At 39.2% G+C, this 26934-nt stretch overlaps 1 protein-coding gene across 1 annotated transcript in view; it reads left to right on the plus strand.

The window, feature by feature from the left end:
- The window catches only part of LOC122560041 (docking protein 5-like), a 419354-nt gene that overhangs the window by 325998 nt on the left and 66422 nt on the right, over nucleotides 1-26934 (plus strand). Inside the window, exon 6 of the mRNA XM_043710213.2 lies at nucleotides 9945-10080. Within this exon, the coding sequence (XP_043566148.2) occupies nucleotides 9945-10080 (136 nt within the window). The remainder of the gene's footprint in view (nucleotides 1-9944; nucleotides 10081-26934) is intronic.

The following is a 26934-nucleotide window of genomic DNA, read 5'->3' on the forward strand; positions in this document are numbered from 1 at the left end:
TCAGGCAGCATCCAAGGAGCAGGAGAATCGACGTTTTGGGCATGAGCCCTTCTTTAGGAAACTGAAGAAGGACTCATGCCCGAAACGTCGATTCTACTGCTCCTTGGATGCTGCCTGACCTGCTGCGCTTTTCCAGCAATACATTTTCAGCATGTGGGCATTGCTGGCTGGCCAGCATTTATTGCTCATCCTTAGTTTCCCTTGATAAGGTGGAGGTAGAGCTGCCTTCTTGAACCACTGGAGTTCATGCAAAATATACTGATCAGAGACAAAGAACACATACTTTGGATCTGTGACATGCTATATTTTGATGAAAGTTGTTTATGTTTAGTTGTTGGTATCCCATTCTGTAACCATGGAGAGTCAAACAATTTTTCTCTTCAGGTGAAGAATTAGGAGAAAGGGATAATTAAGCCAAGGTGCATGGATCTAAGTTTTAGAATAAAATATATAATTATCTGTAGGAAATTAATGATTGTGCAGAAAGTAAATTTGTTTTTGAGTTTTTACGTCAACATAAGAATCAATGCAATGGCAATATCTACAGAAGTGCACCTTTAGTTAGAAAAGGAGAATTTTGGATCTTGCAGCACAGAAATTCATAGTTTTTTTAAAAATTACTGTTTAATAGAATGATGGCATTTTGCATACATAGTTCCGAAGATGGGTTACTTGATTTGAAACATAAACTCTGTTTTCTCTCCATGGATACTACCAGAACTGTTGAGTGTCTCCAGCAATTTCTGTGTTTTCAGAATTTCAGCATCTGCAGTTCTTTGTTTTACAATGGGTATTCCAAGATGGAGGATGGGAAAAATTTGTGGCTGTGAGAGTTGCTTCTTTTCTGAGGAATTTTAGCTTTTGAGGTGATATCCTCAAATTCCAGGAGCAGCAATTACTGTTTTATATACTGTTGCATTGACTTGGAACTTTGGGAACAAAAGATCAAAACAATGGCACTTTATAAAGGAGGAAGACAGGCAAAGGCAGTGACCACATGGTCAGAGAAAGCAACCTATACTGCTGTCTGACACAGCAGTGGCTCTGCAAGGTTACTGCCTTTGCTGTTTGAGTTCAAGTATCTCTGGACATCGGAGTGCATCTCGGAAAACACAACAAGCAGCAAAATTTACAGCTGGCCTTGGAGGAACCTCTGTAGGAGAGCTCACAGCTTAGGAAGAGATAAGTGCATAGTTTTCATGTGTAGCTTTGCTGTCAATCTACAATAATGAATAGAGTGGTTTATTTAGGTCTGCTTCTTGATTACATTTTAAAAATATAAGACATAAGTATAAAATTAGCCTGGAGCACTTTTTTTAGAGCAATATGAAGGTGCTATTTTCTGGGCATAGATTGTGAAGGAGCAAAGATGGCCTTTAGTAGAGTGATGTGCTCTTCCTGTTGGATGTGGGAGTTTAAGGAGAGTTTCCATGTTACTGATGATTGTGTCTGCAGGAAATGTCTTTGATTGCAAATCCTATCAGATCATATGGATAGATTGGAGTGGCAGTTAGAGACAATAAGGAACTTACAGGAACTAGGAGGTGTGATGGACGGCAGTTATAGGAAGGGACACAGTCAGGTAGATGGTTTAACTCCAGGAAAGGTAGGAGAGGTATGCAGGTAGTGCAGGAGTCTCCTGTGGCTATCCCCATTTCAAACAAGTATGCTGTTTTGGAAACTGCAGGGGTTGGTGGACTCTCAGGGGAATGTAGCACAAACAGCAAAGTTTCTGATATCAAGACTGGCTCTAATGTAATGAGGAATGCGTTGGGTTGCAAGCAATCGATTGTATTCGGGGAATCTCTAGTCAGAGGCACAGACAGACCTTGCTGCAGCTGGCAGTGAAAAATCAGAATGGTGCATTGCCTCCCTGGAGCCAGGAATAAAGATAACTCAGAGGGGGTCCAGAATGTTATCAAAGGGGAGAAGGACCAGCAGGAGGTAATTGTACACATTGGAACTAATGACATAGGAAAGGAAAAGGATGAGATTCTGAAGGGAGAATTTTGAAAGTTAAGCAGGAATTTTAAAAAGGAAGTCCTCGAGGGTGGTAGTACTTGGATTACTCCCAGTGCTACTAGCTAGTGAGGGTAGGAATAGGAGAATAGAGCAGATGAATGCTTGGCTAAGGATCTGGTACAGGGGAGAAGGGTTCATAATTTTGGATCATTGGAATCTCTTCTGGTGCAAACGTGACCTTTACAAGACGGATGGATTGCACCTAAATTGAAAGGGGACTAATATACTGGCAGGAGATTTGCTCGAGTTGCTTAGGAAGATTTAAACTAGTAAAGAGGGGGGGTTGGACTGAGGGAGATATTGAGGGAAGAGATCAATCTGAGACTGGTGCAGTTGGGAAAACGAGCGAGCCAAACAGTCATGGCAGGCAGGAACAAAGCTGAGAACAAGGAAGGACTGACAAATTAAACTGTATTTACTTCAATGCAAGAGGCCTAACAGGGAAGGCAGATGAACTCAGGGCATGGTTAAGAGCATGGGACTGAGATATCATAGCAATTACAGAAACATGCCTCAGTGATGGGCAGAACTGGCAGCTTAATGTTTGCAAGGGGAGGCATAAAAGGAGGGGGGGTATCATTTTTGATAAGGGATAGCATTACGGTTGTACTTAGGGAGGATTTTCCTGGGAATACATCCAGGGGAGTTATTTGGATGGAACTGAGAAATAAGGAAGGGATGATCACCTTATTGGGATTATATTATAGACCCCCTAATAGTCAGCAGCAAATTGACAAACAAATTTGTAAGGAGATCTCAGTTATCTGTAGGCGCAATCGGGTGGTTATGGTTGGGGATTTTAATTTTCCAAATATAGACTGGGACTGCCATAGAGTTAAGGGTTTAGAGCGGAATTTGTTAAGTGTGTACAAGAAAATTTTCTGATTCAGTATGTGGATGTACCTACTAGAAAAGGTGCAAAACTTGACTTACTCTTGGGAAACAAGGCAGGGCAAGTGACTGAGGTGTCAGTGGGGGAGCACTTTGGGGCCAGCGACCATAATTCTATTAGATTTAAAATAGTGTTGGAAAAGGATAGATCAGATCTAAAAGTTGAAGTTCTAAATTGGAGAAAGGCCAATTTTGATGGTATTAGGCAAGAACTTTCAAAAGTTGACTGGGTGTGGATGTTTGCAGGTAAAGGGACATCGAGAAAATGGGAAGCCTTCAAAAATGAGATAATGAGAGTCCAGAGAGAGTAAGTTCCTGTTAGGGTGAAAAGCAAGGCTGGTAGATACAGGGAATCTTCGAGGAGAAAGTGAGGTCTGCAGATGCTGGAGATCAAAGTTGAAACTTTATTGCTGGAACAGCACAGCAGGTCAGGCAGCATCCAGGGAACAGGAGATTCGACGTTTCGGGCACAGGCCCTTCTTCAGGAATGAGCAGAGAGTGTTCAGCAGGAGAAGATAAAAGGTAGGGAGGAGGGACTTGGAGGAGGGGAGTTGGAAATGTGATAGGTGGAAAGAGGTCAAGGTGAGGGTGATAGGCCGGAGTAGGATGGAGGCGGAGAGGTCAAGAAGAAGACTGCAGGTCAGGAAGGCGGTGCCGGGCTGGAAGGATCCGGCTGAGACAAGGTGGGGGGAGGGGGGATGAAGAAACTGGTGAAGTCCAAGTTCATCCCCTGCGGTTGGAGGGTTCCCAGTCGGAAGATAAGACGCTCCTCCTCCGACCGTCGGGTTGTTGTGGTTTGGCGGTGGATGAGTCCAATGACCTGCATATCCTCGGTGGAGTGGGAGGGGGAGTTGAAATGCTGTGCCACAGGTTGGTTGGGTTGGTTCATCCGGGTGGCCCAGAGGTGCTCTCTGAATCGCTCCGCAAGTAGGCGGCCTGTCTCCCCAATATAGAGGAGGCCACACCGGCTGCAGCGGATGCAGTAGATGATGTGGGTGGAGGTGCAGGTGAATCTGTGGCGGATATGGAAGTTTCCCTTGGGGCCTTGGAGAGAAGTGAGGGGGGAGGTGTGGGCGCACGTGTTGCACCTCCTGCGGTTGCAAGGGAAGGTGCCGGGAGTGGTGGTTGGGTCGGTGGGGGGTGTGGATCTGACAAGGGAGTCGCGGAGGGAGTGGTCTCTACGGAAAGCTGATAGGGGAGGGGAGGGAAATATATCCTTGGTGCTGGGGTCTGTTTGGAGGTGGCGGAAGTGACGGCGGATGATGCGCTGTACATGGAGATTGGTGGGGTGGTAGGTGAGGACCAGTGGGGTTCTGTCCTGGTGGCGGTTGGAGGGGCGGGGCTCAAGGGCGGAGGAGCGGGAAGTGGAGGAGATGCGGTGGAGGGCACCGTCGACCACGTCGGGGGGGAAATTGCGGTCCTTGAAGAAGGAGGCCATCTGTGTTGTACGTATTTAGATACAGGGAATGCTGAGGATGAGAGAAATTGAGATTTTGGTTAAGAAATAGAAGGAAGCATATGTCAGGTATAGACAACAAAGATTGAGTTAATCCTTAAAAGAGTATAAAGGAAGTAGGAGAATATTTAAGAGGGAAATTAGGAGGGCAAAAAGGGGACATGAGATAGCTTTGGCAAATAGGGTTAAGGAGAATCCAAAGGGATTTTATCAATATATTAAGGACAAAAGAGTAACTAGGGAGAAAATAGGGCCCCTCAAAGATCAGCAAGGCAGCCTTTGTGTGAAACCGCAGGAGATGAGGGAGATATGAAATGAGTAGTTTGCATCTGTATTTACTGTGGAGAAGGAAATGGAATATATAGAATGTGGGGAATTAGATGGTGACATCTTGAAAAGTGTCCATGTTACAGAGGGGGAGGTGCTGGATGTCTTGAAACACATAAATGTGGATAAATCCCCAGGACCTGATCAGGTGTACCCTAGAACTCTTTGGAAAGCTGGGGAAGTGATTGCTGGGCCCCTTGCTGAGATATTTGTATCATCGATAGTGAGGTGTTGGAAGATTGGAAGTTGGCATTGGAAGTTGGATGTTGTCACTATTTAAGAAAGTGATAACAAAAAGCTAGGGAACTGTAGACCTGTGAGCCTGACATCGGTGGTGGGCAAGTTATTGGAGGGAATCCTGAGTGATAGGATTTCCTTACCTTTGGAAAGGCAAGGGATAGTCAACATGGCCTTGTGCATTGAAAGTCATGTGTCATGAACTTGATTGAGTTTTTTGAAGAAGGAACAAAGAGGATCGATGAGGACGTTGTTAGGGTTGGTGGATTTGAGCTCTGGAGAGGCTGCATAGGCTGGGTCTCTTTTCTCTGGAGTGTCAAAGGCTGAGGGGTGACCTTATAGAAGTTTAGAAAATCATGTGTGTCTTGGATAGGGTAAATAGATACATTCTTTTCCCTGTTGTAAGGGAGTCTAGAACTAGAGGGCATAAGTTTTGGGTGAGAGGAAATATTTAAAAGGGACCCAAGGGGCAACTTTTTCACTCAGAAGGTGGTACGCGTATGGAATGAGTTACCAGAAGAAGTGGTGGAGGCTGGTATAATTATAACATTTAAAAGGCGTCTGGATAGGTATATGAATAGGAAGGGTTTAGAGGGATGTGGGCTAAGTGCTGGGGAATGGGACGAGATTTGGTTAGGATATCTAGTTGGCATTGACGAGTTAGGCCGAAGGGTCTGTTTCCGTGCTATACATTTCTATGACTATGACTCTAAGATTTACATTTCTGTGTTCTATTTTGTCTCTCTGTGGAATTCAATCCTTTTGACAATATTACTTCTGATAGTCAGTCTTTTGAATGTAGTTATTTCATTTCCTTGCTTAAAAGGCTTTTCATTTTGCAATGATACTAGAACTACTGTTCTCTGCTGCTACTGATGATTTTCCCCTTGATTTTGAAGCCAAAAAGGAGGATTCTTATTTTTTGTGGCTAAAATAAAGTATTCTCACCTTTTTAGTTCCTAATCTACATGATTTTTGCTATTTCTGGGCTAGATAAATGATTTCCATTTGCTTAACAGCCTAACTGACTAAATCCTGCTGCCTGCATCTTTAATAATATTATCATTTTCATCACCATACTTTTCTAGTTGATTCCCACCCTCCACCTTCCAATGCTCCAATGAAACCTATTGCCACTCTGTTGCTTTCTGAATGGTTCCCATTATCTTGCAGTTTGAATAAATGCCTCTTGCCTTTATTGCCATTTTAATAATGGACTGAGTTCCTTTTTCTGTGGCCTTAAAGTCTTCTAGTTTTTATTTTCTTTTAACCATTGTCTTCAAGTACAGAATGCTCCTTTATTGCTTTAAGTCTGGCTGAGAGATGTCTTCACGTCTGTGACTTCGCTTTGGAAATCTTTGATTCCCTTACTATGGAGATGGCACCTGCTCGCTATGGGACTGACACTCGGTTTGAGCTGTCTGTACTTTTCTTCACTCCTAGCTTTTCCAGCGTGTAATTCTGCACCTTTTCTTTGTTTAAAATTGACTCTTGCCCACCAGGCATCTTAACTTTATATACAGTGTGTCAGTTCTCTGTTCACTGTGCCCCAAATCGGGACTGCTCTTTGCACTGGTATACAACGTACTCTGGAACTGCCTTGATTTGATTCATACTCCAGCTCCAGGGAGTTCCTAACTCTCCTCCTGCAGAACATCACTTACAAGGTCTGAAACGCTTTTACCATTGACTATGGATTTCTGTCAGATTGAATCTTGTAATGAGAGTTTCTTCTGTGGGGTTCCTAGCTGTTCAGCTCTTCCAGCCGCTTACTTGGCATGAACAAAATTCTTAAAGTTGCGTGTGAAGATATATTTTCATACCCCTGCCAATGTGTAAAATGAGGTAGCTAAATGGAAACTGCACAACAGCTCATTGTGTTGTAAAACTTATCTGCACTATTGCCGAGCAAGATGTAGGTTTACTGCCACTATGGCCTTTTAGACCAACATACGCCAGGGCAGACAGGAAGCTATTGTTAAGGCCATAACGTGAACAGCCTTGTTCTTATTGAATGATGAAGTAGATTTGAGGGTCTAACTGGCCTATTCCTGCTCCTATCTTTACATTCTTCTGTGTCTTAACTGCTCGAAAGCATACAATAAGGAGCTTTGTCCTTTCCATACTCTAATAATACCACAACTGCCGATTTCTACTCATGACATTGCTAAAATATTCAATTCAGCATCAGTCAGTATAAATGCAGCTGTTAGTCATTGCACAGTTGTCTAATGGGATAGAAACAAGAATCCAAGAAAAATGTTGTGTTTTCAATTAATATAGTATATGAATAGGTCAGTTCATATATCCTCCTATGTGACTTCACTGTAAGAGTTATTACAGTCTTTTGTTTAATACTATAAAATGCCAAGCTCTAAAGCCAAGACAATTAATGGTATGAAATCTTTGGAGAGAATAACATGACAGAATGCTGTGCATTATATTGGATTCTGTGGAGGGACAATTATTTGCATTTCTGGCCCATATAAAGGTGAATTAATAATCTAATTTTATGAAATTATATTTTCTATTCTATTTACATCTGGGAAAGTAATTATGCCTGTAAGAACAACATTTGGAATGAACCTCCACAGTGTGGTTTAATTTGCCTACTGAAAGATTAATAACAGGATCTCTTAAATGCTCACTACTATGCATCAAATCAATTATACAGTAATTTGAATTTAATCTATTCAAATATACAGAACCCAGTAGAATAGAGATGAAACATAATCTGCATTAATGCTTTGCCTATATTTCAATTTCACCTCCTTTATATTGTAAACATCAATGTGCTACAATTCACTTGGGAAAGTGTGTAAATACTCAAGCCACACTACTCCCAGGGTCATCACAAAAGTGAAAGAGTTAATTAACTTGCTCAAAGAACCGAATTTACCTGTCTGACGGATTTTGGTTAACAGAGAATGCTCACCAGATTTCTGTACTTAACATGTAAATCAATTCTAACCACAGCCAACATCAACACATAGTTGTACCAGTTGAATCTCTGAAACCCACACATACACACACAAACAAACAAAAGATGAAAGGAAAACACAGTTCATTAGCACTAGTCCATGGGATTTGCCTCTCAAGTCCTTTCAGGTTTCAAGATTTCCGATCTTCGTATCCAAGTTCTTTCAGTTATTCGCTGAAGATGGAGTTTAGGGTTGGCACATTAATTGTTCAGTTTTTCAGTCACTGGTTAGAAGCAACAGATTACAGCAAATGGTGGGAGGGAATACCTAGCCATTTTACCATATGTAATTACATCACAGTAAAAAGAGAAAAGGAAAGACACTGTCTCTTGCAGTCTAGAGACCTTTTGTCTCTATTACTGACAAACATTCTGTGAACCTGCTGCTAAGCCAGTCGGAGAGTTGCGCAGTGCTGATGACTCTTGGTCTTCACAACTGGTGCTAATTAATTGAAATCATCAGTGGTTCAGCTCTGGCCGAATCTTACACTGAGCACATGCACCTATTGTGCCATTTGATTTTCACTACTTGAGCACTGCACAATTAGTTCCAAAGACGTTTTATTTTTGATGCAGCACTCCTTCCACATTCCTTGGTTTACTGCAGTTTCCTTTTCCCATTTTTGTCCCCAATCCAAAACAAACAAAATCATTGAGATGTGACCTCTACAAATCGAAAGCAAAAGACCAGCAGATTCTGTCAATTAGAAACGAAAGCAGAAGTTCCTGAAAAAGCTCAGCAGCTCTGTTTTTGACCTCTATAAATGTTTTACCTTTGCTATATAGCAAGATTGCATCAGTACATTATGTATAAAGTTTGATGTCAACCCATAATTAACTTGGTGAATTAATAAATTCCATGTGGATGTAGCAAAGCCAGGCACTTATCCTAGTATTCCTGAAGAAGGGCTCATGCCTGAAACCTCGATTCTCCTGCTCCTTGGATGCTGCCTAACCTGCTGCGCTTTTCCAGCAACACATTTTCAGCACTTATCCCAGTATTCCAGAGTGCATGCTCCCTGATATTAGATCTTAATAGGCTCAGCCATGATACAATGGAATGGCTGAGCAAGGTTGAGGGGCCACATGACCTACTCCTGTTTCTGTTTCTTATGGTCTTATGACTTCACTTTTTCTCTTTCTACATAGCCATCTCCCCATACTGAGATGGTGCATGAGATATTTTGTGGAAATGTTTTAATTCAGAAGCAAAGCATGGATTAGAGCATGTGGTAATGTCAATGATGAACATCTCTGTCTACAAGGAAACGCAAGAAAGCAAGAACCAGATGAGCCATATCAAAAATAAAGAATCAATATGCAAGAGAGAATTCATGGTCTGAGCAGAACTTGGAGCTGCTTGCAGTTTCTGGATGGTAGAACTGGAGGAAACGAGTGTTGCAATTCAGAGGGTCGGGAATCAGAAGTCAGGAGAGTGCTGAAGGGTCAGGATGAGATTTGCAGGGTCTGCGGAATGTTAGAGAGCATGTTGGACTGGGGAACGATGGAGGGTGGAGGTTGGCAGAGTGCCAGGGTGAGGGGAGATTAGAACATTACAGGAGTGCCAGAGGCACTAGGAAGGCAGATAGTTGTGAGATATATCAGAGGATCATGAAATCAGAAGAATAAGAAGATTTGGGGAATCAGAGGTGGGTCTTTTGGAATGTGGAATGCCAAGATGAGTCAGTTCTATAGTTACCCAGGAGTTTATAAAAAAAACCTGTCAAACATTTTAGTAATTATCTTGATAAGTAAGTTAGATCTCTCCCAAGATTCCAAACCTAACCCAGGCAAATCAAAACTGCCCATTGGAAGTCTAACCATCTCGGTCAATTCCTGCATACCACTGCATCAGAGCTTGCAAGGGACTATAATACATGTATTTGGTGGTACTTCTGCCCTGTATCCAGAGACTTCAAGAGCTGAGGCAAAAACTGCTCATAAAAATAAAAAAAAGGAAATTTGTGACACTTGCAAGGTTAGAAAGCATTGATATTTTTCCACATACTAATTGTTTTTATATCTTGACAGAATGTGTGACACAGGTGAAGGATTATTCACCTTCCAAACAAGAGAAGGTGAAGCAATTTACCAGAAAGTGCATTCTGCGGCACTGGCCATCGCAGAACAACACGAGCAGATGCTACAGAGGGAGAAAAATTCACGGGTACGTGTTCTGACAGTGCCTGGTCTCTGATGTTCAGCTATCATTATGAAATGGTGGTAGGACATTTTACATTCTTCTTCATTTCTTCAACAAATGCTGTACATCTCTGTTTGAATGCAGCTCTGGAGAAATTTAAAATTTCATCACTTAAGATAGATTTCATGGCACAAAAAACATATTTAGCTTTTTATCAATACGCTTAATCCCTGAATATTAAACATAATATTTTAAAGCAAACTATGGTAGTTTTATGGAGATTTTGGCAGCCTTTGAATGCCTCACTCATAAAATATCAGAAACATTCTGGAAATCAAATGTGATTCTGTGAACTGATAATGTGTTAATTATCTGTGCATAAAATTTTCATTAAAATGTAAGATGTACAGAAACAACTCCTATAAAATCCCGTGAACGCTTCATTTTTGTCTCTCCAGTCCTTAAATGAACAGTAGTAACAATTATACTTGATGGTTTTGTGCCTTCTCTCTATATTACTTGATGAAAATTCTTGGCTTTGTGCCTATTTTATCAACAAAATTACATTAGCTCATCTCTAATCCTCCCATATGCTTATGCAACACCTAAAAATATAAGTAATACCTCAGGCTGTTTCTTGACAGATGTCCCTGAGGATGTTGAAATGAATATTATGTGGCATAAATGGTTGTAAAATATTTAATTCTTTTTATGGACGTGGCATTCTTCATATTACAAAGTTCAAAGTAAGAGTTATTTGGCCTTTATATTTGAAGGCTGATGGAAGAAATATAGCTAACATGTGCTGCAATTATTTTGTCCCTTATATTTATGCAAATTACCCCTTGAAGCGCAAGTCTGATTTTGCTTTCTGTTCCACCTGCTTGTTCATAATTGAGATATTTAATGTGCTGTTTTAGTCACTGTGGCTATGGTTTTGCAATTATTCTGTGCTGTCCTGCTGAATTACTGAAAAGAATTTTCCTTTTCTTCCAGTATCAGAAAGAAAACTTAACACTGACTGTCATATACTGTGGTACCAAACAGTGGTAACTAACAGAGTCCTCCCACAAATCCTCCTTTCTTTATTTTATCAAAGGACCCGTTTGGCTAATAGTGGTAGAGGATAAACCCCTCATAAGCCTTAACAGGAAAGCATTTTAACTGCACTTGCTTTAATAACAAAATATAGTTTATTGCATAATTTTGAAAAAAAATCCAAGTTAAATAGATGCTATCAGTGGTTAGGATTGACATGTTTAACCTGATTGAGGTGTAGAACTGAGCTCCCCAATTCTCTACCCTAGCCTATGTAGCATCAGCATATTGTGTACAGATTGTTTTCAGCTCCACTGAATCTTATTATGTCACAGTGTCTTTGAGTGGAGCCAAATACAGTCTCCAACATGACACTCTTGTAGAACCTTTGCATTATACAACATGGAACTGATTTTGATTTATCAGAGGCTTCATTTGTACCCAAGTACTGGTCTGAACACTTAACCAGAATCTTGTCAAATTTCAAGAAAGTAACAAATGAAGGGCCATTAAGAAGTGGAATCAAAGTCATTAGGGAAATTTAAAGTTCAGCTGGATGCCAGAATGGAAGATTTGAAATACTAAGGGAATAAATTCAATGAGCCAAAGGCACTTTCTCTCCTCTTTATATTTCCTCATCTTCTCTTATTCTAGCCTGACTACACCTGATTTATACTTTATGATTATGAACTGAACTCTTGGGATCAAAAGAGAGTGTGTGCATTGCATATTTAAGATATCACAGTACTGAGAATACCAATAATAATAATCATTTTTCTCAAACTAATATGGATTCAAAAAGCAGCACAGGTTAATAAGGCCTTTAAAAAACAAATAAGCAAACCAGTCTTTGTATCTAAAGGCAGAATTGAAAGTCTGAAAATTATGTGCAACTTGTACTGAAACCTAGGTTTGAGCCACACTTGGGAATCTGTATACAGTTTTGGTCTTAATATTATAAAAGAATGTTGGAAAGTCAAATCAAGGTAGGGGTTTTCATGGTGAATGGTAGGCCCTTAAGGAGTGTAGTGGAATAGAGGGTCCTAGGAGTTCAGATGCATGGTCCTCTGAAAGTGGAGTCACAGGTAGACAGGGCAGTGAAGAAGGCTTTTGGCACACTGGCCTTCATCGGTCAGGGCATTGAGGACAGAATTTGGAAGTTATGTTGCAGTTGTACAGGACATTGGTGAGGCTGCACTCGGAGTATTGTGTTCAGTTTTGGTCACCTTGCAATAGGAAGAGTGTTATTAAACTGAAAAGAGTGCAGAAGAAATTTACAAGGATATTGCCAGGACTCAACTGTCTGAGTTATAAGGAGAGGTTGGACAAGCTCAGATTTTTTTTCTTTAGAGAGTAGGAGACTGAGTGGGGATCTTATAAAAGTGTGTAAGATAATGAGAGACATAGATAGGGTGAATGCACTCAGTCTTTTTCCCAGGGTTGGAGAATGAAGAACTAGAGGGCATCAGTTGAGGGTTAAAGTGAAAAGAATAAAAGGGTACCTGAAGGGCAACCTTTTTACACAGAGGGTGGTACGCATATGAAATGAGCTACCAGCAGACATGGTTGAGGTGGGTACATTAACAACATTTAAAAAACATTTGGACAAATACATGGATAGGAAAGTTATAGAAGGATATGGGCCAAATGCAGGGAAATGGAGTTAGCACGGATGGACAGTTAGGTCGACATGGACCAGTTTGGGCCAAAGGACCTGACTCCATGCTGTAGGATTCTTTGACTCAGTGATGTAGAGAGACAGGAAAAAGCAGGCAAAAAAAATGGAATGGAAATAACATACTTATGAAGAAAGATAAAAGGGCTGAAGCTCTTTTCTCTGGAAAAAAGGAAACTTGGGAGGGATGCAATGGACAAGTTTAAAATTTTAGAAGATTTACATGATAGATACACACATGTCTCAACTTGTGGAGGGAAACCAAAATGGGCCACTGAAAATAAGATGGCCACAAGTCAAAAAGGAAGTTCAAGAAAAATTTCTTTATATGGAGCATGATGAAAATGTAGGATTCACTTCTACAAGGAGCAGTTGAAATAACTGAAATAGTTGCATTTTAATGGATGTGAGACATGCATATAAGAAAGAAAAGAATAGGAGAGTTTGCTGATAGGATTAAATGGTAAAAATTTGGAGGGCCCTCGAGTAGAGGACCGAAGTATTCGAGACTAGCTGGACCGAATGGCTTTATTCTGTGTGTGGACTCTGTTGGGGATTCTAACCCCACAAAAATGGGTGGGATTGGTTGAATGGTGTGTAAATGTAAAAAGAATCTGCAAATAGAATCTAATCAACTCACTTCCCAGAAGGAAATATCAGCCAAATGGGTGAACAAGACATACCAGTCTGCCTTGTCCTATGTATGTCAATACAGAGGTTCAAATCTATCCAGCACGTTAAATTCTAATGTTACTTTTTTTAAAAAAACTGTTCTTTTCCCTTTGGGTTCTGGTTAGAGTGAAAGTGGAGCCCATGGAGCAAATTTATTAATCAAACACTGTAATAGTGCTTTCTGCCTCAGAATTAACAATTATTTTAAAGTTAACTGTGACCAAAGGGAAGTGAGGATGGCTAGAGTTTCATATGCTCCCTGCTATCTCCATAACTGACCATTCAAATATCCTTCCCCTCTTCTGATGCCCCCTTTCTCCCAACAAGACATAGAATCCCTACAATGTGGAAATCGGCTCTTCAGATCAACAAGTCTACACCAACCCTCCGAAGAGTATCCCACTCAAACCCATTCCCAATTACTCTATGTTTACCCCTGATTAATGCACATAACCTGCACATCCTTGAACAATATGAACAATTTAGCATGGCCAGTTCACCATGCAGACAAGGGGAGAATGTGCAAACTCCACACAGACAGTCGCCCAAGGTTGGAATCATCTCTACCACCTCTCTGTTCTCTGTCTGTCATCCAGTGTCAAAGACCTGCCCACCAGACAGCCTCTGAATCTGTTATCAATGGTGTGTAAAAGGAAACAAAAAATATTGAACAGGGGTTGATAGAACTCTTTCAAGGAGAGTTCCTGTCCTTTCAGTGATCCTAACTTCAGATGAATTTGCAGGCTCCCACTTATCTAAAAGATCATGTTGAAATCTATGCAAATCCACTAAAAACTCTAAATTTATCAAGTTCATGATACTCCCAACATTTTTTAAAATTAGGAATGAAGATTTTACTGGAGTTTATTTTTATGGGGCAATAATTTAAAACCTGCGAAGGTGCTTCTCTAAGATGGTCTATCAGAATCACACTTTCAATTTTCACTTTTGCTTTTCTGCTACCACAAAGTGGAAATGAAAGTGATAATTTGTCAGCTCTTCCAGTCTCATTTACACATGTATCTGGTCATTTTAGAAAAAAAGAAAGAAATGGTCTTACCAGCTTATTAAATATGGACAAGAAAATTGCACAACCAATAATTAGATTTACTGAAGAATTCACTGTATCATTGAATTCTTTTTAAATGCACCAAGGTATGTGGATTTATGAGAGATATATTTTTGTAGTTGTGGGTATGATCGCTGAGCTGGGAAGAACATACCCACAACCACGACAACCAGCACCCAAGCTATAAATCTTTCCCAAACCTTGAATATACCCATTAAAGATTTAACACTAGATCTGATTAACATTTTTTGTTGCTTGCATGCATGGGTTAATAGGAGGAGGAAGCAGGTGTTAGCAAAGATTTTCTCAGCATCATTGTCGTTAACTTTACTACCTTTGTTCCAACAGCTCAACAACAACAGCCACTGTTGTGAAACTTGTTATACCAACAGTGAGAAATGTATTAATAAGCTGTGCCATTAGATGAGATTTGTTTCTGCAGGATATGCTAATTAGATTTTCCCCATATCTCAAAAAGACAATTACGCACTTTACACATTCTGCAGTATATAATCATTATTTTAATAGCAGCAGCATATTAATGAAGTATGCTAATTAGTTGAACTTGCATGTACAAATTAAGTTAATTGGATAGTTGTCTATAAATCAAATGCAATATCTTTCTTCCCAAGACAGAGTGTAGTTTAGGAAAACATTAAAATATGTTAATTGGATCTAATTCAGAGCCTGCAGGTTAAGTTGGTTAGAAAATAGGCTAACCATACAATTCAAATTTGACCTGTAAATATCAGAAGATCATTATGCTTCATTCAATCAACAACATATCCCAGTATCACAAAAGCGTCAGATATAGGAGCAGATATCGACTATTGGCCATTGTGTCTATTCTGCCATTCAATTAGATCATGGCTAATTTGATAATGCTAAATTCCATTTTTCTGTCTTTTCCCCATGATTTAACCATTGTTTTATTTACTGATTGAAACATCTAAGTATCTCAGTTTGAATATGCTTAGCCACCCAATTTTGACAGCTCTCTGTGGTTTAAAAAAAACTCTACAGATTCAATACCATCTCAGAAAATATATTGCTCCACATCTCAGCCTTAAGTGTGCAATCAATATTCCGACAGTATGACCTCTAGTCCTGGAATCTTCCACAAGAGGAAACAACTCTTCTGAATTTACCCAGTCAGGTCCCTAAGAATCTGTATGTTGCAACAAGGTCTCCTCTTATTCTTCTGTATTCCAATGAGTACAGATCCAATCTACTAAACCTCTCCGCAAGACATGTGTGGTATCAAATTCCAATGTACATTTCCTTAAGTAGGGGCCCAAAACTGTTCATAGCATTTCCACTGTGATTTGACTTGTGCCTGATACAGTTTTAGCATACCGTCCCTAATTTTGCTCTGTTATGTTTGAAATAAGTCCAACGTTCCATTTGCCTTCCCAAAATCCACTGAACTTGGACACTTTTGTTTTGTGATTCATGGATGAGGACTTCCAAGCCCCTCTGTTCTGTAGTTTTTCTCCATTAAATAGTATTTAGCTCTTCCAATCTTCCTACCAAAGTGTAACCCAACACTTTCCCATGGCTAAGTTTTTGCTTAATCTGTCTTTTTCTCTGCAGATTAGTTGTGTCATCCTCACCACTTGTCTTCCTGTCTATTTTTGTGTCACCCACAATTTGTCAGCAACACATTCACATTTCTCATTCACATTTGAGTCATAAGTATTCTAAATAATTATGGCCCCAGCACTGATCTCTGTGACAATCCACTAGTTACAAGTACCAATCCTGAAAAGGCCACCCTTATCCCAACTGTCTATCTTCTATTAGTTAGTCAATCCTCTATCCATGGTAATATATTACTTCTAACACCATGGGCTTTTATCAAGTAGCCTAATGTGTGGTACCTTATAAAACATCTTCTGAAAATCCAAATATATTTCATCCATTGGTTCCTCTTTATCTATCATGTGTATTACCTCATTAAAGAATTCTAATGAATTTGTTAGTCATAATTTCCCCTTCATGAAGCCATGCTGACTACTTGATCATATTATGTATTTCTAATTTCACTGCTATTACAATCTTTGTGATGGACTCCAACATTTTCTCAATGCTAGATGTTAAACTAAATGGTCTATGGTTACCTGTTTCTTTTGTCTCCTTCCCTTTTTCACTAAAGGTGTTGCATTGGGTATTGGTTGAGATAGTTATTTTGCATTGCAGAGTGACATCAACAGCATGGTTTCAATTTCCACCCTAGCATCTCCTTCTCAAACTCCCTCATTGCCTGACGTGTGGTGACCCTCAGCTAAACCATCAACAGTCGCCTCTCTCTAATGAGGGAGCAGTCCATGGTCTGGTAAGACTTTGGTGTCTTTAGCTTTAACACTGGCTGTTTTCCAATCTCCTGGCACTTTTCAAGAATCATGAAAGATCACTACCAGTGTATCCAGTATCACTGTTGCTAATTCCTTTGATATCCTCGGATGCATCGCTTTAAGTCCAAGGGACACATCAGTCTTTAGCCCCAACAGTTTCTCAGTGCCTTTTCTCTCGTGATATTTACTGTCATTATTTCTTCTTCTCCTTTTACCCCTTTATTACTTAGTAATTTTGGAATGCTATTAGTGTCTTCTAATATGAAGACTAATGCAAAGTATTGATTCGACTCCTCTGTTATTTCCTGTATCCACATTATTATTTCCCCAGTCTCATTTGCTAAGGGGCTTATATTCACTATAGCTTGTCTCTTCTTTTTTACTGATGTAAAGAAGTTCCAGATATCTGTCTTGACATTACTTGCAAGTTTATCCTCAAAGTTTATCCTTTGTTTTGTGGTCTTCTGTTAGTTTTTAAAACTTTCCCAGTCCTCTAGTTTACTACTTATCTTGTCAAATTATATGCTTTTTCTTTCAATTTGATGTTATGCTTAACTTCCCTAGTTAACCACAATGGGCTTATCCCCTTCTTAGAATCCTTTTTCCTCACTGGGATGTATCTTTGCTATGAGCCATGGCCTGTTTTCTTAAATGTCTGCCATTGTTCCTTAGCTGTCTTTGCTGTTAAACCCCTTTCCCAGGCCATTCCAACCAGGTCTGCCGTCATCCTTTGGAATTGCCCTTATTTAATCTTATTACAGTACTTTTCAACTCAACCTCCTCCCTCTCGAACTAAATGTTAAATTCTATCATGTTACTGTTTCTGAGGGGACTTTTTTACTTTGACATCATTTATTAAATGTGTCTCATGTTGTTTTTGGAAACTGCCCTGAAAACATTATATGAATTCTTTCTTGTGAGTATCTCTACCAATTTGATTTTCTCAATTTACATGAAGATTACAGTCAGCCCTGATTAATGTACTGTCTATTTTTTACCCTTGTTTATTAGCTCCTGACTTTTTTTCCCTGTCCTATATTTTAACTACCTTTAGGCAGCCTTTATGGTACTCCCAACAGTGTTGTTTTCTATTTGTTATTACTAACCTCCATCCATATAGATTCTATGCCTTCTGATCCAAGATCATTTATTGATATCATAATTACTCCATCCCATACTTACAATACTATCTTACCACCCTTTTGAAATCTACCACACCCCTGAATATTTATTTTCCAGCTTGGATCTCCTTGTAACCATGTATCTTCAACTGTTATAAGATCATATCCAGTAACCTCTCTTTCTGCTGCTTTCTCATTTCTTTAGTTCCAAACACTATATGCATCTAAGCAAAGAGCCATTAACATTGCTTTTAAACTATTTTTCCCCTTTTGATCCTTTATGCTTTTTTTTTCTTGTTTCTATACTGTCCTTTCCTGTTCCACTCTGGGTATCATTACCCAACAGCTACACTGCAATACTACATGGTTTTTTTTGTCTTGCAAGCTTATCAACAGAAGAACATAAAAAATGACAAAGAAACCTTCAAAAAGTTCAATTGAATAAAAAAGGTGAAGTTATATATAACATCACATCAATGTATGAGTCCTTTATTTACAGCAGACAAAAACTTCTGTCAGATCAATTAGCCTTTCTTCAGAATTAGGAATGCTTAGAGATGGAACAAAATTTTAGCAATGAGTGTTTGGGACAATGACAAAAAATGTCTATCATACATGCAAGCCAAAAGAGGAGGAATGGCTCTGTATGGCTTAGTATAACAGGACCATAAAGAATGGTGTTAGGGCAAGTGGAGAACCCAAAGATGTACATGTGTACATCTTTGTAATGCTGCCTGATAGCAGAAGTAAGAGAAAAACCAAAACGTGCAAAAAAATTACTAATCACAATTGGGTTGCAGTCTGGAATTATTGAACTCCAATATTGAGTGCAGAGGCTCTAAAATGCCAAATCAAGAGATGAGATGCCAATTCTTCAACACACATTTAGCTCCTACAGTTGCCTAATAGAGTAAAGTTAAGGTCCAAGACTCTCACCCACAAGAATGAATGGGTAGCAGGAACTTTTCTCTGTTTCTGTCTTATCCTGAAAAACAGCCTTGGAAAAAGTTCACCTGTATATCATGAAGTTTCCACTTCATTAATTGAATCAAGGAAATTCAAATTATTGACTTACAATAATACAGCTTTAGGACAAAAATAAATCTCAAGTTTGCTCACATTCACCAGCACTATTCTGATTCCCATCTCAGAATGGTTCAAATGCAATGAATATTGACAATAAGATACCACATCTGAGATTCTTTGAATACTGGGATGATGTTTTCCTTTCACATATGCCAAAACAGTTTCATATGGGTTTCATTTTATGTTTTGTACTAAGTACATAAAGGGTAGAATTTTTTAATTGTTAATCATTAATAAACATGCCTTGGAAAATGGATAAATATATTGCTTAGTGCTGAAACAAGTTGTGAACAATTCACAAGTGCCTATTTATTAATAATCAATGTTCACTATATACTATGTCAATGATACATCTCATTTTAAAGCATATATGCAAACAAGTGATGTGGATAATTTTTGTATGCTCATTACATTAGCTGACTATAAAAGTTGCTATTCAATTGACATGAGTTTCAAGCATGTTGAATACATTTGTCCATGAGAAATATAAAGAGCATTCATGATCTGACCCACATATTTCTAACATTTTTCACTTGTGCCAGAGTATTGAGTCAGCTCATTTTAGTTCCGATGTCAACTATTTGTTTTGCTGTAAGAGGTGAATATCTTGAGCAGTTTTCTGGGAAAGCAAGTCATTTTAACTTGTGCATTTATATTCCTTCATTCAAGAGTTTAAGTTGCAAATTAGTGTGTTTTCTGTTCATTTGAAACAGCTTCTGTCAGGGTTGAACCATGAGTGTATATTTGTTGGTGGTCTGCCTCGAATGAAGTAATTGTTTTCTAAACTGGAACTGATGATCAATTGACTTGATTTACTTTTAAAGTGGGACAATTCTTGGGGGTTAACCTGGGCAGCGGTGTAGGAAACTGCTCAAGGTATCACATCTGAAAGCAAACTAAATGGGGACATGTAACCAGGTCTCCTGTTACACAAAAGAGAACCAATCAGTAATTCAGACTGAATAATGCATGAAAACTGAAAAGGTGAGCGTGCTTTGCTGCTAAGTTTCTCAGTTAGATCAATATTGTATTTGCTGACAACATACAGTGTTTATTTATTTTATCATAGTTCTAGATTGATTGCTGCTTAGAAAGAAAACAGATGGTACATGATAAGGTTGGAACTTGCAGAGGAGTGGGATTTGGACAGATTTGAGATGTGGGCTGAGGATAAAGTAATCTGTGGAAAGAGTGGGTAAAATAGATTACTTGGCTTTGCAGCAATACAGAGTTTAAAATTAGCAACAGTACTGTGTCATCCATTTAACAGCCAATCTGATGAATTTGTTTATATGACAATTTCACACTCTATCAGTAGTGCAACACTGATTGAGTTACATATTTCATACTGTTGTTGTACCTTGACCACAGGCATAAACCAAAGTGACAGAGTCATAGATTCATTGAGTCTGAGAGTCATACAGCACAGAAACAGACTCTTTGATCCAACCAGTCCATGCTGAACATAATCCCACACTGAACTAGTCCCATCTGCCTGCTCCTGGCCCATATCCTTCCAAACCTTTCCTATTCATGTTTCCATCCAAATGTCTTTTAAATGTTACAATTGTATCCACATCCACCACTTCCTCAGGAAGTTCATTCCACACTTGAACTACCTTCTGTGTGAAAAATTTGCCTCTTATGTCTTTTATAAATCTCTCTCCTCTCACTTTAAGAATGTGGCCCCCTAGTCTTGAAATTCCCCATTTTAGGGAAAATACAACTACCATCAACTCTTTCTATACCTCTCATTATTTTATAAACTTCTATCCGGTCACCAGTTTTTCTTTATAATTCAAACCTTTCATATCCAGCAACATCCTGGTAAACCTCTTTCCAGTTTAATAATATCCTTCCTATAACTGGACGACCAGAACTGGACACAGTATTCCAGAAGAGGCCTCACCAATGTCCTGTACAACGTCAACATAACATCCCAACTTCTATACAGAAAGGACTGAGCATGAAGGCAAGTGTGCCAAATGCCTTTCTAACCACCCTGTCTATATGTGAAGAATGATGTACCTATACCCTTAAGTCCCTCTACTCTACAACACTGCCCAAGGCTGTATCATGAATTGTTTAAAGGAGAAAGTGAGGTCTGCAGATGCTGGAGATCAGAGCTGGAAATGTGTTGCTGGAAAAGCGCAGCAGGTCAGGCAGCATCCAGGGAACAGGAGAATCGACGTTTCGGGCATAAGCCCTTCTTCAGGAATTGTTTAAACCCTACCCTTGTTTGTTGTACCACAATGCAATAGCTCACATTTATCCGGATTGAACTCCATCTTCCATTTTTTCAGCCCATTGACCCATTTGATCGAGATCTCTCTGTAATCGTAGAAAACCTGTCTACTGTGCCACCAATTATGGTGCCATCCACAAACTTACGAACCATACCTTCTATATTCTCAGCCAAATCATTTGAATAAATGACAAACAAAAGAGGACCAGAACCGATCCATGTGGAGTACCGCTGGTCACAGGCCTCCATTCCGAAAATCAACTCTCCATTGTTATTTTCTGTGTCCTGCCATTAAGCCAATTATGTATCTAATTTGTAAGCTCACCCTCAATCCCATGTGATCTAATTTTACTGATTAGTCTGCCATGCAGAACCTTATCAAAGGCTTTATAAAAAGCCAAATAACCAACATCTACTGTTCTGCCATCATTACTCTTTTTGGTAACTTTCTCAGAAAACTCAATTAAGTATGTAAGACACAATTTTCCTCACACAAAACCATGCTGATTATCCCTGACTAATTTTTGCCTCTCTAAATGTCCATAAATCCTATATTTTATAAGCACCTCCAACAATGTACCCACAACCAAAGTCAGACTCACAGGTCTATAGTTCATCGGTTTCTCCTTGCAACCTTTCTTAAACAAAGGTACAACATTAGCCACCGTCCAGTCATCAAGCACGTCACCTGCAGTTATAGATGACGCAAATACTTCTGCAAGGGTCTCATAATTTCCTCCCTACTTCCCACAACTTTTTGGGACATATTAGTTCAGGTCCCGAAGATTTATCCACCTTTATATTCTCTGAGACCTCCCGGATTTCCTTTTCTGTAATGTGAATTGTTTTTGAAGTATTTCTCTGCATTCTTTAGACTCCATTTCTTTCTCCACAGTAATAACTGACACAAAATACTCATTTAATATCTCTCACATCTCCTGGGGTTCAACCTCTCTCTAGTTACCTTCGTGTTCTTAATATATTTGTAGAATCTCTCGATGGGATTGTGTACCAATTAATTACATTCTTCATTTCATTTTGATAACTTTTGTAAATTTAATTTATTTGTTCTGACTGACCATATGAGCATTAAAAAGATGGGTGCTGATTCACCCCTCTTTATGTGGTTATAACATTGGTTAGTTATACAGTTCATCATTGGCATCCCATAGGAAAATGAACATTTTGATACTACATATTCATCTTGTCAAAAAATGGATTGTAGTAATCACTTAATGTTGGCAAAGCTTCATAAGACTAAACTATGCAGATGGCTGCATCTTGACAGCTCTTGTAGGTCCTGACACTCTGCAGTGAGTGAGATCAGCATAATGCCTCAGGCTGCTCTATAGATTCCCTCTTTGTGCAGATTCTTCATCTTTGCACGTAGGCTTTTTATCTCCCAAGTACCATAGCATTCAAATCTGCCCTATCCATTTGCCTCACATGAGTTAACGTGGAAAAGAACGCAGTGGCACATAATCATTTAGCCTCCTCCTTTGCAAGTACAAGACCTGCCTTTATTCCATGAGCATTGTTAGCAATTTCAGATATGCGAGGCCAGGACCCAAAGTTCTAGTAACAAAACCTGGGTGTTCCTGACTTTCTGGAGCAGCCCTCCTCCACATTATTTTGAAATGGCTGTAGGCAAGTTTTCTTGTTTCATGTGGTGACATAAAGAAATGCGTCCATTCACCTGCTAGAAGCAGATTATCTAAGTGAGCACAGTCTGATGTGGGGGAGAAAGGCTAGTGAGCTAATCCTAACCACACTCATTTAATGACATTGTACAGATGTGAGATGAATGGATAGGGCAGATTTGGATGCTGTGGTACTTGGGAGATAAAAAGAGTATGTGCAAAGATGAAGAATCTGCACAAAGAGGGAATCTATAGAGCAGCCTGAGGCATTATGCTGATCTCACTTACTGCAGAGTGTCAGGACCTACAAGATCTGTCAAGATGCAGCCATCTGCATAGTTGAGTCTTATGAAGTTTTTGAGGAGAAAGTGAGGTCTGCAGATGCTGGAGATCAGAGGTGGAAATGTGTTGCTGGAAAAGCGCAGCAGGTCAGGCAAAATAGGTAATAAGTATTAAAAGGAAAATTTGACTGGTACAAACAGGAAGAATAAAGGCTACACACTTTAAATATTTTTTAGGATCCTTTGGCATTACATTTTTAATCTATAACTACAGTTGTTTAATTGTTGACTGGTATCCCCAGCAATGGTAAAGTTTGTAATTATCTTTGAATTCTCTGTTAATGCTGGTTTCTTCATTTTGTTTTTTTCAAAATGCTGAGGGAAACAGGGAGAGATTGAGATTTCCATCTGTTGGGGTTCCAAGTTTATTTTTCTTTTGTTCCCCACTGCACAAAACAGTGACTGAAATGTGACTTGTTTATACCTTCTCAAATTTAGCTCCATTGTCTTTCCAAACTGAACAGTTACAAGCAATCTTTGATGCCTGATGTGTGCTTTTGTCTTATGACTGAATTGAAACAGGAGATGTGAACTTCTTGATACTGACACAGTTGTCTTGTTTGGATGTATTTAGATAAAATAATAATTTTAGTGTAGACAGTTTTGTTTGTTCCTCACTTGTTTTCTGGACTGCCTCAATTTATGGTGAGGTAATCATAGCAGCCATTTTAAATCTGTACTTTCATTCACAATAGTTCTCATTTATTAGAATCAGATGATGAACATCAATAGTCAATATTTAACCCTATCATTATAACTGTTGAGCAACAATTAATTCTTACATAACTTCTGTCGGAATCCCCTTCCTTAAACCTTTTTGAGTTCCTTCCCTCTCAGTAGGAGCAGCCTTCAGGACAGCTCTTTCAACATGGTTCATTCCTCCTTCTCATGATGGCCTCACTCCAAACAATTTCCACTTTGGTAGTGCTGACTTGAATCCACACCACCTCCTTGATGAAGAAATTGTTTGTGGAGGGGCCTTACCTCCAGAGATGGAACAGCTGAATTTCCAGTCTCATGAGTGAAAATCTGACCTAAAGATCTGCATTTATATTATGCCTTTCCTGACCCCATTACAGCCAATAAAACATGCAAGAAATCGAGGCACTGTTGTAATGAAGGAAAATGGAGTATCCCCTGCCACCACAAGATCATATAGGAAGTTGGTGGTGTTGAGTGCTCTGGTGTCATTGATGTGTCCCTGGAACAGGAGTTTAGCACATATACAGTGCACTTATAGCACCATTCAGTGCCTTGTCCAGCTCACTGCCTTGTTGTAAATTCAGCTCCACCTCTCTTCTCCAATGCTTAATTCACAAGAGGGAGACAGAAATCTCATGATCAGTGTGAAACTGTCCACTCTTTTCACACACTTTCTCTTACACACCTACACGTGCGCCAAATACAACTGTTCTAGGAAAGCTTTGTTCCTCTTTTGATGTTTACTCTGGATTCTAGGGTGCTAATTGTAGCTTTGCAACTCAATAATTGTGAAACATCTTGAGGTTTAGAGCTCCCCATCCCATACTGCTGCTCTGTTGTTTTGTGGTGACATAGCCCTGCAGTGCTCTAATGCCGCATATGCACACACACTCATCCACCTAGTGGCTTCAAAGGGAGCTGTGGGAAAAGTGACAGTCAGTTTGAACTCTGCAAATCCCATACAGAGCAGTCTGAAGATGTTCAGACAATTTGTTCCAGGTTGTAACATTTGAGGAATAAATATTGACTGGGGCACTGAGGTAACTTTCACACCTCCTGTTCATTTTTGCTATTTTTGTTAATAATTCCAAGGGATCTTGTAGAGTGACCAAAGAAATAATCAGGACCTTGTTTTAATATCTCATCTGACAGTGAGGCATTCTCTCAGAGAGACCTGGAGTTAAATTTAACTCACAACCTTCCAATTCTCTGGCCAAATTTAGTGCCTTTATTTTCCAACAGTTTCACTGTTAAATTTTGTTAATCATATTCCTTTTACTGGAACCACTTCTCATTATAATTAGTGCAAAGATGATATGCTGGTAACTTCAAAGAATCTGCAAAATATAAATCAATTCAAGGGTGTCAAAACAAATGTATAAAAGAATCTGTTGTTGAAAATAAATACTTGAACAGAACTGCACTAAACATTTCCTATTATACGCACTAGACTGTGCATGATGAGACTAAATGAGAAAGAAAAGGAATGAATCAAGCAGAAAATGGTATTGGGAATGAAAATAATTCAATCAATGTAAGTAGACATGCAACATCAAAGTAGTGCTAAATTTATGCCTCATTTCTCTTGCATCACTAACTCTGCAAACAGTGTGCTGGCAGGAACAGTTAGAAATAGTGCTTATTGTGGCTGCTATTTTGTTCTGATCGGGATCAGGTGCATACAGGCTAACAATACCTCTAAGTACATTTTATTCTGATATATAGAAGGGTATACAGCCAAAATTTTAACATTGCACATCTGATAATAGATCCGCAGATTTGTTCCTTCCAGTTTCAAATCTAGAATATAACTGGTACAAGGCAGAACAGAGGAAACAGCCTCATGCATAAAACCACTTGCATTGAAAAAATTTGGTTATTGTAATACAATGATCTCTGTCATGCCTATTTGTTTGGGGTTGACCTCTGACAGAGTGCAAGGCTGGACAGTCATGTAAATTAGCTTCACCAATGGCTGTACATATTTCTGTGCGACCAGCGAATATTCACACCACATTTTACAAGTATAGACGTTCACCAAATTGCGTGATAACTTAGCAAAAGCATTCTTGCTTATCCATCATTTGAACACTCCTCTGTCGCTGTGAAATTCACAGCTATTTTAATTAAAGCAGAGATGCAATAAAGTGGAGGCACACTTTTTTTCTCATTTAATTTATTTCCCTTTGAGACAATCTGTAATGAATGTTTCTTGTGATTAATAATCAGCTAAATTAGTGATCTAATTTGATTACTCCAATTGCTGGCTTCTGCTATTGACATTTGCCTGAGGCAAATCAGCCAACAAGGGCACAAGTAATTTGCGTTTGATTACAATTATAGCTGTTACACCAAGTTGTCCTTGAATATACATTTCTCGTCTCTCTACATAAAATTCCAGAAGATGGTTTAAATTATCAAAAAGGCTGCTGGAAGTACATTTCTGCCATTTATAATTTGAAACAGAATTGGATATTTGGTGATAAATAAATTTCCCATGTTTTCTCTACAATCAGTAAAGCAGAGAAGGAGAAATATCCAGTCTCCATTGGGATCCCTACAACGACATGGTCAAATGGCAGTAGGAGCAATATCAGGATGCAAGGACTGAGGACCTGATACTCTGGTGCAGGAAGTTCAGTGACTTCATATGCATGGTCAAAGTCAGTAAATGCATTTCCAAATTTAGAAGTCACACAACACCAGGTTATTTTCTTTACAGGTGCTGCCAGACCTGCTAAGCTTTTCCAGCAACTTCTGTTTTAGTTACTGATTTGCAGTATCTGCAGTTCTTTTGGTTTTTGCCAAGCTGTAGTCCCAACAGGTGCATTTGAAATCACAAACTTTTGGAATGCTCAGAGGCAAACTTGGCTTTACCTGATGAAGGAGCAGAACTCCAAAACCTTGTGATTTCACATAATCTGTTGGATTATAA

Source organism: Chiloscyllium plagiosum, unplaced genomic scaffold, assembly GCF_037043375.1.
Source record: "Chiloscyllium plagiosum isolate Xiang-an unplaced genomic scaffold, Cpla_swu_hap1 HiC_scaffold_15, whole genome shotgun sequence".
NCBI classification, from domain to species: domain Eukaryota; kingdom Metazoa; phylum Chordata; class Chondrichthyes; order Orectolobiformes; family Hemiscylliidae; genus Chiloscyllium; species Chiloscyllium plagiosum.